Source organism: Callorhinus ursinus, unplaced genomic scaffold, assembly GCF_003265705.2.
Source record: "Callorhinus ursinus isolate GAN/ISIS: 27379988/994484 unplaced genomic scaffold, GSC_fseal_2.0 scaffold55, whole genome shotgun sequence".
Taxonomy (NCBI): Eukaryota; Metazoa; Chordata; class Mammalia; order Carnivora; family Otariidae; genus Callorhinus; species Callorhinus ursinus.
Window position 1 is genome coordinate 8,657,425 of NW_027397117.1, and position 15,419 is coordinate 8,672,843.

General features: G+C 38.8%; 1 protein-coding gene across 9 annotated transcripts in view; it reads right to left on the reverse strand.

Annotated features, from left to right (window-relative positions):
* TPST1 (tyrosylprotein sulfotransferase 1) overlaps positions 1–15,419 on the reverse strand; it is a 160,355-nt gene that overhangs the window by 106,189 nt on the left and 38,747 nt on the right. For all 9 annotated transcript variants that reach the window (XR_012375709.1, XR_012375708.1, XM_073884230.1 and 6 more), the window contains exon 2: positions 14,343–15,288. Coding sequence is in view for 7 of the 9 variants with exons in the window: in XM_073884230.1 (XP_073740331.1) it covers positions 14,343–15,187 (845 nt within the window). In the remaining 2 variants the exon portion in view is untranslated. The remainder of the gene's footprint in view (positions 1–14,342; positions 15,289–15,419) is intronic.

A 15,419-nucleotide genomic window follows, 5' to 3' on the forward strand; every position in this document is an offset into this window, starting at 1 on the left:
AATGTGAGGGACTTAAAACAGGACTGTTAACTCCCACAGCTCTCTCTTTCCTCCTGAGTACTCATTCTACTAATCCTCTGTCTGAACTGTTTTTCCACTCTGAAAGGACTACACAACCATAAACATAGTCTTCCAAGTTAATGGCCTTACAGACAACCCCGTATCTACCTTCAAAGGAGGGCCCCTGTATAGAACCCTCTCAAGAGTTGATCAAACTGAGGAATTTACTGGTAAACTGCTACATTATTTCTTTAAACAAACAAGGGTAACCTCTGGTAGATACCAGAGTCCACAGAAGGGATTACAGAAAAACTGACAGAAGCCAGTGAAGGGTGAAAATTCTTATTAGAATCCCTTCTTCTGAATCTGTCTGTAGTGCCCAGCTGAGAGGGGAAAATAAAAGTGCACCCTATCCCTTCCCTTCCAAATCCAAACCCATTGTTTATTGATCCTTTCTCTCTCTGGGATAGCTATTGTCTTCTTGCTTACACAACTGGGCCTGGCTTTTTGCCAGCCTGGGACATGCAAGTTGTTGGTTCTTTTTTTTAGGCAATCTTTGGGAGTGACTGGATTTTGGGAAGGTATTATCTCTTTACTCTCTTTGGTGCCCTTACCCAAGAGGGGTTATTCAATACTGCCAGAAATATTTAAAAATAAAACCCTGTACCCAGAGGGAAAGAAACCAATTGAGGATAATGTAGTTGGATAGGTGGATCAATGTATGATGTCATTTAGGTTACAACCCAATTCTTTGAGGAATTGAAAGCAACTGTCCTAATCTTGCAAATTTTTTGCAAAACAAAAGTCAGCTCTAGAGGCAATCCCCAAACTCCCTTATTTATCTCAAAAGACTTGTAAATTATTGGCCTTAGGAAAGCAAAGTCCATCTTGGAGAAACTTAAATTCTTTCAGTCCCTTGGAGTTATAAACACAGCTCATAATCACCTGACTCTAAAGGACGAAAGAAAGGGGAAAAGGTCTTTTTAAAATGCAAACTGCTAAAAGGGCTCCTAGACTCTAGAAGTGTCTGTCCTTAAGATTAATTCCAGGGACATGGGACGCCTGGGTGGCTCAGTCAGTTAAGTGTCTGCCTTTGGCTCAGGTCATGATCCCAAGTTCCTGGGATCGAGTCCCACATTGGGCTTCCTGCTCAGCGGGGAGCCTGCTTCTCCCTCTCCCTCTGCTGCTCCCCCTGCTTGTGCTCTCTGACAAATAAATAAATAAAATCTTTAAAAAAAAAGATTAATTCCAGGGACAAATACAAATCTTAAAAATCTTCTCCACAAATATTAGTAATTATAAGGTCTTTGCATTTATGTTTGTGTACATGCTATAAATGTGAGATATTGTGCTGCCTCTGGATAATACTGCTAAAATTAATCTGTGAAGGGCTCTAATACTTGGTTTGAAGACAAGTGCTTATAAGGATTGGGCATTCTAAAACTTTCAAAAAGACAGAAACTAACCCAAATGTCTTTCAAGTTCATGTAATCTGAAAAAAATATTCTATATAAAAGCTAGTGTAAGGTTTATGGTTTAATGAAAATAGATGTGTTTAGAGTTATCAACACCAAATATAAAATTTTATTCTACCTAAGTTTATTAGCCAAATTCATATTATCTCTTAACAAGATCTACCAACAAAAAAATAACAGGTTGGGATAATGAGGGACACCTGGGGGGCTCAGTCTGTTAAGCGTCTGCCTTAGGCTCAGGTCAAGATCCCAGGGTCCTGGGATCAAGTCCACATTGGGCTTCTTGCTCAGCGGGGAGCCTGCTTCTCCCTCTGCCTGCCACTCCCCCTGCTTGTGCGCTCTCTCTCGCTCTCTATTGGACAAATAAATAAAATATTTTAAAAATAAATAAAGTACTTAAAAAAGAGCTTGGTATAATGGCTGACTTTGTCTAATGTTTAATGAGATTTTATAGGTAATCTAAACATACTTATTTTAAAAAGTAAATAAATGTAAGCAAGACAAAAGTTTCAGCAATATTTATGTCTACTTAAATAGTTTACCCAAATCTTTTTGGTAACCTAAAACCTTAAAAGTTTTGCTAAATTAGGTTAAATAATAAGTTAAATTCTTTAAATATCTAGGTCATTTCCAAATAAGATAAAATACTATAACATTAATTACTGAACACAGGTTTAACTACTTTGAGCTTCTTATTACAGAGAAACTAAAAGATATTCGGATGTGTTAGTGCTACACTGGAAAAATGAAAAAGGCATATGCTTCTAAAATTAATATATTCATAAATTTGCAAATCTAAAGAACGCTGGAGGGGCGTCTGGGTGGCTCAATCGGTTAAGCAGCTGCCTTCGGTTCGGCTCAGGTCATGGTCCCAGGGTCCTGGGATCGAGCCGCACATCCGGCTCCCTGCTCAGTGAGAGGCCTGCTTCTCCCTCTCCCACTCCCCCTGCTCGTGTTCCCTCTCTCGCTGTGTCTCTCTCTGTCAAATAAATAAAATCTTTAGAAAGAAAGAAAGAATGAATGCTGGCATAAAAGTTCACGATTGCTTACTTAATCGCTTTCACTAGAAATTAAGGTTTCCAAGAATTAAGAACTCTAATAAATGTAATTAAGACTACTGGAAATAATAAGGGAAACAACTCTGCATGCAAGGAAAGTAGGATTTGTGTGTTTTTGATTATGAAAAAATCTGAAAAATAGAAATAACATTTTTGTTGAAAGAAAATAAAGTAATTTTGTCCTAAAATGAAACTGGTTATTTAGTTACTTATTTTTGAAACTGGTTATTTAAAGCGGGAAAACTGAACAAAATCTGAATGTAAAAAAGAGCTGTAAAAAGTTTGTGGAAAATAAATCTTCAGAAGGAAATTTTAATGTGTGATCAAGCTTTCATGCACAGCAGTAGCGACAGACTCTATAAAGATTGTGACACATGGATAAAATCCATTCAGCTTCTGCAAAAAATGGCCCCTTGTTGTAACAAGACAACAGTATGCTCCTGAATCAGAGAAATTAATACGGATAAACAATGGCTATAAATGAACAGTCGGAGCTATGGGAAAACCAAGACAGCTGTTTGGCTCTTCCTAGCTTTCTGACAAAACCCATTTTTTGGTTTTTGTATTCCTTCACCCACCATGGTGCATTTAAGATGACTCAAATTAAAAACAGACACTGGTGGGGAAACGTTTCTAAAATTGTAGATGGTCTATCAGCAATGTCTGACTTGTCAGGTCCATAATCCTGAAAAAACTGTTGTCTCTAGAGGCCTCAGACCTCCTCCCACTGGACCCTTTGAACACCTACAGCTAGATTTTATTCATTTGCCATTTCATATGAGTTATCAAGATGTCCTTGTTCTTGTATGTATGTTTTCCAGATGGGTTAAAGCCTTTCCCTGCCACAAGGCTGATGCCCTCACAGCGAGGACCAAAAACAAAAAAAAAAAGTTAAAAAAATGTGTTTCCCACTTGGGATATAACTTCTGTAATCTCCAGTGACTGAGGCACCCACCTCACTGGACAGATCATAAAAACCTTGCAAATTTCTTGGAATCCCATCAATATACAACCTCCTGCTGATCCTTTGTTATCTTATGAAAAGTACAAGCTACCGTAAGCCTCTAACGTCTTACGTTGAAGCCTATCAACAGGTTAAAGAAGTCTATCTGGATCCGAATACAAAGGTCACAGTTTAGAGATAGTGATTAGGCATTTTGGAAACATGAGAGAAAAACAGCTCTTGAGCCCTACTGGAAAGAACCTTACCAATTGCTCCTGGCCACTGACACTGCTCTGCAAAATCAGAAGGTGTTAAGCCTTTAGTACACATCACCCAGCTAAAGGCTCCACATGACATCCAGCCCTATACAGACACTGGAGACCTCCAAGTCAAATTACAAGGAAGAGAAGTATGTGACATCAAGGTAAATTGCTTCCACCCACGATGGATCAAGACTTCAACAGAACATGAAACCCTTTCTCCTTTTCCTTTCCTTTCCTCTGCCACTGGCCTGGAAAGATAATGCCTTTATCTTTATCTCTCAGGCCACTGATAAGGGTGCCAACCTCTGGAATTTATAACAACTTTTTATTTCAGGCTAGAAGAAAATCTAACTTGGCTCTAACTTTTTTCTTTTTTTTTTTTAAGCAGTTTTTTTTTTAAAGATTTTATTTATTAAATTGACACAGAGAGACAGACAGCATGAGAGGGAACACAAGCGGGGGAGTGGGAGAGGGAGAAGCAGGCTTCCAGCCAAGCAGGGAGCCTGATGCGGGGCTTGATCCCAGGACCCCGGGATCATGACCTGAGCCGAAGGCAGTCGCTTAACCAACTGAGCCACCCAGGTGCCCCTCTTTTTTTTTTTTTTAAGGTTTTTTTATTTATTCATTTGAGACACAGAGATATAGAGAGAGAGAGAATATGAGCAGGGGGAGAAGCACAGGGAGTGGGAGGAAGCAGGCCCCCCGCTGAGCAGGGAGCCCGATGCGGGGCTCGATCCCAGACCCTGGGATCATGACCTAAGCCAAAGGCAGACGCTTAACCATCTGAGCCACCCAGGCACCCCTGGCCCTAACTTTCTACAAGCAAAATAAGACAACTTATTGGCCAACTCCCCTGAATTTACATCATGAGTTGAAACGACCTACCAGGAAGCTTGCAGGATTCAGGATTCACTCCTTTTGGCAGGTCCCTACTTCCTCTGTTAGGGATACATGTAAATGAGGCTATGATCAGGAACTTCTTAATCCTTGAAATTGTTGCAGAATCTGCTACTAACACAATAGCTACTCAACAAAGGTATCTTTAGACTCTGGCCAAAATTGTTCTTGATAATAGAATAGTCCTTGATTATCTTTTAGGTGAGCACATAGAGATAAAGCAAAATGTTATGAACTGTGAATGCCACACAAAGGATCAACAAAAGCTACCAGAAGTACAGAGTGGTAGCTGAGAGTGGCGCTAATGCCATAAATTCTAATCGCATCTCTCAGTGAAGCTGAGAGTCTGATCAAAAGGGGGGGTGGGGTGGGGATAATTGTTAAAAGGAAAACCACAGGCCCAAAATGGTGTCACTTAGGTTAAAGCCCAAGTCAAGAAACCAAGGCTTAATACCTAATCTAATTGCAGTTTCAAACCACCAGGCATGTAACCTTTAACCAGCTGACAGAATTTCCTAGTCAATACTGAGAATTTACTGATAGACCCTTTCTACTCCCCTCAGGAAGGCAATCTTGCCTAAACAATGCATTCCTTGCTAATAAATTCCTTTCTTTTACTTTATGCCCTCTCTCTGCTTTTAAAAGCCTTCCTCTTGTTTAGCTCAGTGAAGCTCCCCTCTACTTGCTAGATGGGACGCTGCCTGATTCATGAATCATTTAATAAAGCCAATTAGATCTGCAAATTTACTCAGTTTAATTTTGTTTTTTAATGAAGTCAAACTTATACCTATTAAAACTAAGTGTTCTTAGAAACCATGATAATCCTAACTGCTTAAATTTTATCATTTCTATAAATTTTGGAGGATGTTATAATCAATTTTTTTCTTTTAAAGGTTTATTTATTTTAGAGAAAGAAAAAGTGCGTGTATGTATATGCGCACACGCTGGGAGTAGGGGCAAAGGGAGAGAGGAAGAGAGAGTCTCAAGCAGACTCCCCGCTGAGTGCAGAGCCTGACGGTGACTTGATCTCACAGCCCTGAGATCATGACCTGAGCTGAAATCAAAAGTCAGATGCTTAACCGACTGAGCCACCCAGGCACCCTGTCAATTTATCTTTTAAAAACAGAAGTTTTACAATTCCATGAGTTTCACTTCAATTTTCTTAAATCCAAGCAAAATTAAATGTTGCCTCAACCAAAGCCACTCCACTTCTAAGTACGTTAGATACCAAGGTTCCTTATGAGATTTCATTTGGAACGAGAGTCCCACAATAAGAGAAGTTTGCAAATAACTGGTCTACAGGATAAAATTCAAGATCTTTCGCATAAAATATAAAGGCCCTCCAAAGCCTGGTCCCCATCAACTCTCTCAAGCTTTATTTCCCACTACTTCCTGCCTAGAAATGAACTTTCTGGTAACACCAAACTGCCTATAGTTCCTCATAAATACCACAATTTATGAGATGCTTCTCGTCTTTGTGAATTTGTCCATATTGTAACTTCCAGATGACTTCTGCCTGGTTTTATTTTATTTTACTTTACATTTTAAAAATTACATTAGGCTATGGGAAACAAATGCCACATTCTGGGCCCAGTGGGACTGAGCTTGGGTGACTTTTACTACATGGTGGAAGGGCAGGGTCCATAGGTCAGGTGTAACAGGGCCGAGTTGTTCCCTAGGTCCTTTTGTGCCCCCAGGTTGGGCCAGCAGTCATGCCACAAGAAGCCTGCCATCCCATCTCTTCTTTTTGGGTGCTGTAGGACTAGAGTTAGACACAGGCTGTTCCCAGGAGTAATGTCTCCTGATGGCTCATTTGGCTAAGGAAGACAAAAACATTCTGGACGGTCAAGGAGTAACTACAGCACTCTAGCCATGGGTCACCCAAGGAGCACATTATCCTACAAGTCAAAACTGAATGTTCTTCCCTTTATCTGTTGAGCTACTTATCCTTTAGGTCAATGATTCTCAACAGGAGAGGAAAAGAGGAGCATTTTGCCCCCTGGAAGGCATTTGGCAATGTCTGGAAACATTTTTGATTGTCCCAAGAGTGGGGAGGGTGTTTGCTACTGGCATCTATGGAGGCCAGGGACGTTGTTAAACATCCCACAATGTATAGGACAGCCCCCACAACAAAGAATTATCTGGCCCAAAATGTCAATAGTGCCAATATCAAGAAACACTGCTTTATTTCTCAGTTTGATACCACATTGTCCAGGAAGGCCTTCCTGAACACCCCAGATTACCTCTTCTTGGTTTCCTATAATACTTAGCATTGTATTGTATATGAATCTGTGTCTTCCATTAGATCATGTGTACCTTTAGCACAGAGACTTTAACACTGTGCCTGGCACACAGTACATATAATATCTAGCCTATACCTCTTAGTAAAAGAAAAAACAATTCTCAGTTGGGCACATGGTCACTTAGAATAAAAATTACATTCCCTAGCCTTTTATATATGGCCATAAGACTATGTTATAGCCAGTAGAATGAAAGAAGGGCTACGTGGAAAGGGAATGAAGGAAATTCATGGGAAATGTCCTAAAAATCTATTAAATGCCTCTTCTTATATGCCCACACTACCCCCACCCTACTACTTAGGACACAGATGATATGACTGGAGCTCCAACTTGGACCACAGGGCTGATGGAGCCAAAAACTGGAAGCAGCCTAAATGCTGGATGACTGCAGAGCTTCTAAACCAGCCTTGGTCTGCCTTCTTTTATATAACAGCCACTATTTTGTTTAAAACCATGGCTATTTCGGTCACTATTTTTTGCAAAGACACCTCATCTAAATTAATAAATGATCTAACACCCTACTTCTGTTTTTTGCCATCAAATGCCATCTTCTTCAAGAAAAGTATGAACTGTGCTTTATTATTTTATGTTCTTGTTCTGCGTCTTCTCGTTCTTCACTAACACATTCTGAAATACAATTTTTCCTCTGCTCTTTTCCTTTTGCAACCTGTTTTGCTGTCAGTTGCATTCCTTGTTTATTTAATTACCCTTCTCCAACTAAGGGTTCTCAGCTACCTATAATTTGTAACAGAAGAACAAGTGATTTCCACAACTACTAAAGCATTGCTCTTAGGTAGTATTTGATTAACAACCAGATTTATAAAGCTAGGTTTGCTGCCTTCACAAAGGGTAAGTAACCCAAAATAATTTTTCAAAAACAAAAAAAGTAATATTTATAAAATTCTTCTGGGATATTTTAATCTGAGCCAGTAGAACTCAGGTAATCATAATTTGCATGCTATTAATTTTACACACTGTAGAAGTGATCATAATTTGTGTGAATATCACCTGTCCTTCTCTTAACTTGCTCATAATATTCTTGCTATCCTTAAATTTAGAAAAAAAAAATTTTTTTTTAAAGATTTTATTTATTTATTTGACAGAGAGATATATAGCGAAAGAGGAAACACATGCAGGGGGAGTGGGAGAGGGAGAAGCAGGCTTCCCACTGAGCAGGGAGCCCAATGTGGGACTTGATCCCAGGACCCTGGGGATCATGACTTGAGCCGAAGGCAGACGCTTAATGACTGAGCCACTCAGGCACCCCAAATTTAGAAAATTTTCAGTGGATATTTTGTTATATCCTTCTCTGTTAATTCTGTAAGATATTATCAGAATGTCTGATTTCCAAACTAAATTCCATTTGGGAAACTAAAAAAGAAATGTAATATTCTAAATTTAGTAACTATTCTTTCTACTTAGGAGTATCTCTATTTCCAAAAAACTTTTTTTGCATTGCTTTCACCGATTTACCTTTTTAAAAAGAAAACCACAGGCCTAAAATGGTGTCACTTGGATTACAGCCCCAAGACAGTAAACCAAGACTTAATACCTCTCTTGGCCTGCCCCTGTTGAGTGGCGTGGAAGCAGAGGCTTGTGTGCACTCAAAATTTGGCTGCACCTGTAACCCATCACCATGGAGGAAGTCATTGCTGCTGGAAATATAATGGCTGTTAATACTGCTTTATAAGAGGTGCTGAAGCCCACCCTCATCCACAATGACCTCGCAGGTGGAATTTGCGAAGATGCCAAAACCTCAAGACAAACAGCAAACCCATCTTTGTGTGTTTGCACCCAACTATGATGTCAAGTTGGTGGAGGCCCTTTGTGCTCTACACCAAATCAACCTAATAAGGTTGATGACAAGAAAGTAGGGAAATGGGTAGGCCTCTGTAAAACTGACAGGGAGGGAAAATCCCATAAAGTGGTTGGTTGCAGTCGTGTGACGACAAAGGGTCTCAGGCCAAGGACTGTCACTGAGGAATACTTCAAATGTAAGAAATGAACAAATAAAAAACTCGGGTTTTGTTCCTAAAAAAAAAGTCTTTTTTTTTTTTAAAGATTTTATTTATTTATCTGAGAGAATGAGATAGAGAAGGAGAGCATGAGAGGGGGGAGGGTCCGAAGCAGACTCCCCGCTGAGCAGGAGCCCGATGTGGGACTCGATCCCGGAACTCCAGGATCACGACCAGAGCCTAAGGCAGTCGCTTAACCAACTGAGCCACCCAGGTGTCCCCCTAAAAAAAAGTCTTAATACCTAATCTAACTGCAGTTTCACACCCCCTAAAATATAACCTTTAACGAGTCAACGTGGGAATTTCCTGGTCAGCACTAGCAAATTTATTGATAGACCCCAGCCATTCCCCTTAGGAGGGCAACCTTACCTAAAACAATGGTTTCTTTCCTAATAATTTCCTTTTTTTCCACTAGCTCTCTACCTTTAAAAACCTTCCCTTTTCTGTAGTCCTTTGGGGCTCCCCCACTACTTGCTAGATGGGACATTGCCCGATTCATGAATAAAGCCAATTAGATCGTTAAAATTTACTCAGTTGTATTTTTGCTATTTAATACTTTCTTTGTTCTGGATCTGATTTCTAGTTTTCTCTGCTTTACTTACCAGAAGCTTCTGAGTGTCAATTATTGTATTTTTATTTGTTCTTTTGTACTTGCCACTGCTACTATATTTTTCCTTCTAACCTATTTGTGTTTAATAGTTGTATATCTTTTGTCTGCCGCAAGGGCAGATTACTTCTCTCTGAATTGTAGCTGTGATTCTTATACTTGCTTCTGTTTAAGGGTTACCATTATAGTGTTTTGTTTTTCTGGCTTTGCTCTTTTCACGTAGTAAACTTGTTGACTGATCCTAGGTTACTTTTTTATTTTAGTCATCCTTAAGTATACCTTGATGCGCTCTTTTGTTATTGTTACTGATGATTTTTATTTGTTCCAGATAATTTCATCGTATCTTAATAAGTTTAAAAGCAGGAACAATGCTGTATACACTAGTAATTTCCTGAATGTACCCAGATGGAAATGACTGAAATTCCACAAAAATTCCACAATTCACGAGACAGAGTTAATATAAATAGCCTCAAACTTTATTTCCATTTCCTACTCCAATTATTTGAGAAGCAGGCAGGCAGTAGATACCATTCTCTAATCAGCAAAATCCTACTGCATATTCAATCACTTGGAGAATTCTACTAGAATCCACCTATTTGTGTAAGGTATTTTCCTTAAAATGCACCCCCCCACCTTTCTACACAAACATTTCTTGAAAGATAAAGGCAAAAAGACATTTAGAAATGCTTCAATCTTTTCTACTCTATTAGTATGTAAGAAATGAAGAGATCAGTGAGTTCTGTATCATTTTTGGAGCCATGTTATTCAAGACTACAGCTCAATTTAATTCAAGTCGAACAGTATGTGTGAGTAATTTGTTAAAACAGAACATAGTACTCAAAACATCAAAGTTACAACTTCAGTCACTGGAGAAACTAGTTCTACTACTTGAACTTGAAACGACTACCTAAAAACATCAAGGATAAATAGTGTACCTAAAACTCTATAGTTGTACCTTAATGCAGAACTAAACTTATCACCCACCCAAAGCAATCTGTTTTCATCCCTTCCCCACTCATTAAAAACTTTGCTTTTATTTTCAGTTTTTAAAAAAACTTAGCTTATATACAGTAGTCTCATGAAGATTCCCTGAAGCACCCCAGAATGAAAGAATGCTTTCTTCCACCAAATTCTTTCAGAGAGGAACTCTTATATATGCTAGCAGGTGATTACCTTTTGCTCCTACTGGAACTGGAACTGACCAGGGAGGCAAGAGGTACCTCTCTGACTGAAAATAACTGGAAATTCCTAAGCAAAGCAAAAAAAGCTTAATTTTCACAGTTAACAAAATAGGGCAGGTAGAAGTGTGAAAGCTTTCACCATCTTCCAACAATTTCTACATATGTTCCTGAGCCATCTGGTGGTATCTGCAAGCCTTCAAAACTGCCTAAATATTTTCAGTATTTTAGTACTAAATAATACCACAATAAGTATTAAAATACTTATTTTAAACAATTTTCCCAGAATAAAAATATTTATAGAAAAGCAAAATACACACTGACTCTGGGCTATGAATTCCTTATGGTCATGACCTCTCAACTAACATGGAATATTTACAACTTGGTACTTACTAATGGAATAATTCTATGCTTCTGCCTTATCTCCCAGTTAGCTCTTTTTGAGAGCAGGGACTCAGTCTTAAAAGAGGCAGTACAGCCTAGATTAGACCTGCCTCAACCAATGTAGCTGTTTTTATCTGTTTTATATTGGAATTCTGGGAAGATCTGTTTCAAAAAAGAGTTCAATGTTGTTATTGTTTTGTTTTTAGGTTTAAAAAAATACTTGTACCTGCCCTAAAATTAAAAGGACTCAGAATACCAAGTGTTGGCAAAGATGCAAAGTAACTAGAACACATTCCTGTATAGTATAGCCATACATTAATGGTACGGACACTGTGGAAAACAAGTATCCGTTAAGGACATCTAAATATAGAGATATAGATTTATCTTACGATCCAGCAATTCCACTCATTGGTATATACCCAAGAGAAATTAATGCTATGTTCACCAATAGTAATGTACAGGAATGATCTTAGCAATTTTATCCATAATAGCCCCAAACTGGAAACATCAAATGTCCACCAATGGAACAAAGGATAAACTGTGTTATATTTATATGCTGGAATATTACATAGTAATGAAAAAGAATCAACTGCTGCTCTTTACAATGTGATGGGTAAATCTAACGTTAAATGGAAGTAACCAGGCAAAAAATAATAAATAGGTATGCTTGCATTTATATGAGTTCAAAAACAAGCAAGACTGTTTCTGAACTTCAGATATGACATCATAGCCCCTCTGGTGATAGAGGCTGGAACAGTGGTTACTTTTGGGTTGAGGAAGATGTTAACCAAGAAGAAGCATAAAGGAGCTTCCTGGGTGCTAGTAATTTTCTGTATTTTTATATGGATGGTGATTATACAGGTGTATACAGATGTAGACATTCATCAGATTGTACACTGAATATCTGTGCATTTAATTATAGGTATGCCTTAATTAAAACTTATATGGGGCGCCTGGGTGGCTCAGTCATTAAGCGGCTGCCTTCGGCTCAGGTCATGATCCCAGGGTCCCGAGCCCGGCATTGGGCTCCCTGCTCACAGGGAGGCTTGCTTCTCCTTCTCCCACTCCCCCTGCTTGTGTTCCCTCTCTCACTGTCTCTCTGTCAAAAAATAAATAGGCTCGGGCGCCTGGGTGGCTCAGTTGGTTAAGCGACTGCCTTCGGCTCAGGTCATGATCCTGGAGTCCCTGGATCAAGTCCCGCATCGGGCTCCCTGCTCAGCAGGGAGTCTGCTTCTCCCTCTGACCCTCCCCCCATCTCATGTGCTTTCTCTCTCATTCTGTCTCTCAAATAAATAAATAAAATAAATAAATAAATAAAAATAAATAAATAAATAGGCTCAGGTCGATTCCAGGGTCCTGGGATCAAGCCCCGCATCGGGCTCCCTGCTCTGCGGAAGCCTACTTCTCCCTCTCCCACTCCCCCTGCTTGTGTTCTCTCTCTCGCTGTGTCTCTCTCTGTCAAATAAATAAACAAAATCTTTAAAAATAAATAAATAAATAAAATCTTAAAAAAAAAAAAACCTCATATAATACCAAGAGTCTTGGAATAAGCACTGCAAGTTCTAGTCATGGTTCTGCCACATGTGATTCTTGACAAGGCACAAAACTTCACTGGGTCTCCATTCTGCATACTAAATGTTAAGTAAGGTCTCTTTGCCTTCTAAAATCTATCTATTTGTAGTTTCTATGAATTTCCTCGGTCTTCATGTTTGCCTTAAACATAGTAATTATATATATACATATATGTAAAATAATCTTTTCCTGATTTCCACCAAAATTTACCTTGAGCATGTCGCCTTAATCCCTATTTGAACAGACTGGGGGTGGGGGAGGGGAGTGAGGTCTAACAGGTTTATTTGATACTACTAGAAGGAACCAGCATCAGAATATCTGGGCCAACATACAAGCACATAGAGTGAAATGCTTACCTAGGAATACAGGTGATTAGAAATTAGTTATGGTCTATTATCTGGAAAGAACAATAAACTATGATGACAGTAGCTAGGGCTATATAATTTTCTTTGAATCAATAAAAATAACCCAGAACCAGTAAAGTGATCATACCTAATAATTTATAATCAATACCCTGTAGCTAAGTGCAGAAACGCAGCTGTTCCTTTCAAATTATCTACATCAGGAATCGATACTCATTGTACAAGTTCTATACACTGAAAAAAGGAAATCAAGAAGACATTCCTTGGTAGGAGGAAGCAGGGTACCTAAGGGAGAAGTACACTGTTTTATCTTTTCTTTCTTTTTTTCTACAGGGGGCACATATCACTTTTATAAACGGAAAAAAATAAAATAGAACTTATTTATACCCAACTTTCCCCATAAGGAGATGCTACCTGAATTTAACAGTAGTTTCCTTTTTATATCCTTGTTCTAGGTATATAAGTCATCAAATCACGTTGTCAGATCAAGTCAGGGCACCCCAGTCACCACTTCATAAAAAAGGGGAAAAAATGCAATGATTTTAAAAGTATTTGAATCTAAGGAACTTCCTGTATGGATTATGGATTAAGCTTCTAAATTGTGGAGTTCTCTACCCTTTTGTAAAAATCAAGATCCATCAGATGACAAAAGAAGTACTACATGTTATAAAATGTCACAGAAAACAGCACTAGCCCATTGAGACCAAGGCATGGATTCTAATTCTGGCCTTTCCATCTAAATTTGAGTGAATCATTTTTACTTTCTGATTCAGTCTTCCTACCTGTAAAATGAAAGGACTGCGTTAGATAAACTTAGTCTTTATTTTTATTACTAAAGATTCCTAAATGCTTAGAATTCACCACTTGCTTACCAACATGTGAGATGCTTCTCATATTAACCTTAATCCACACAAAAGCCAACTATCCTTATTAATAAAAATATCTAGAAATTAGAAATCAGGAGTCACTAAGATTGAATGATGGACATTAAGGCCTAAGGTTTGTGAAAAAGACCTTTCACTGCTATAAATTGGGTCTGCTTCCATCAAAAAAATGAAAAGGACCACAATTCATAAATATACAAATGAATTAAATAAATGAAAGGGTCTATAATGAACTGGCTAGAGAATTTTTTTAAAACTCATTGATAAAGTTATATCTATTCCAAAAAAGAGCTGTAGTTTACACACACACACACACACACACACACACACACACACACACACACACACACACACCCCTTTATTACCTGAAGATAGGGTAAAAAAAAATAATAACATCTACTCACTTTGACAGAGATACTCCTCCAGCTTTCCCAATCATCTCCTCATGATGTAATACTGAGTGGTTCCACGGAATATGAAGGAACTTTAAGAGTGTTCTCATCCACCGTTCAGGATGCAAGACAAGTTGTTCATAGTGAACTAACATGCATTTTTTATAGCCAACCTCCATACACTGGTTATACATGGTCTCTATGGCACGATTCCACTTGGTCAAACAGTCTCTATAGCTGTTCAGGTCAAACCCAGCTATAGTAACTTTCCGAGAAATCATTGAATGTACTGATGCCCGGCCATCTCGGACCATCAGGAGAAATTTGGCATTGGGGAATAACCTAGCAAGGTAAGTTAAGGATTTCAGGGCAAAAGGATCTTTATTACATAAATAAGGAGCTGGTTCCCCATGCTTAACAATAATTTCTAGTAGGAAGGCTTGCATGGCAGAATCCAGCACTTCATCGGTGACACCAGCCTCATCCAAGCGTATTTTCTCTTTACTTGACCGTGACCACATCTGCTTCAGGGCCAGGATTCGGGGAATCACCCTGGTTTCCTCTCCACAGCGAATATCAGGGTGTGCATCTAGCATGGCCCTCATAAGTGTGGTTCCACTCCGAGGCACACCTCCAATAAATATTAAAGGCATATCTTTGTGATAGGCAAAGGTTTTATTGGCTTTGATGTCCAGACCAGTTCGCACAGTGGTCTTTGTGTTCTCCAATTTGAGAGGCTGGCTACGTTCTTCTATTCGGTGATGGCATTCCATGGCGTGTTGGCCCAAGTAAAACACAGTCACAGAACTAATCACCAGACATGCCAATAGTAAGTTCTGCTTCAGTTTTCCAACCATCTTGATGTGGTTATCTTGTTATTAAACAGATAGTCTGCTCAAAATAATTTTCAGAAAATGTTCAGGCCATGGAGATTCTACCGAAGAAAGAGGATCAACATCTAATGGGAAAAGGAAAAAGTTATTTTATCATCACATTAAGACTGTTTACAAAAAAAAAAGATTGTTTACAACTTAGTCATCAGTGATCACCATTACATTTTAGCTAGAAAGAAGCTGAAGCAATCTTAGA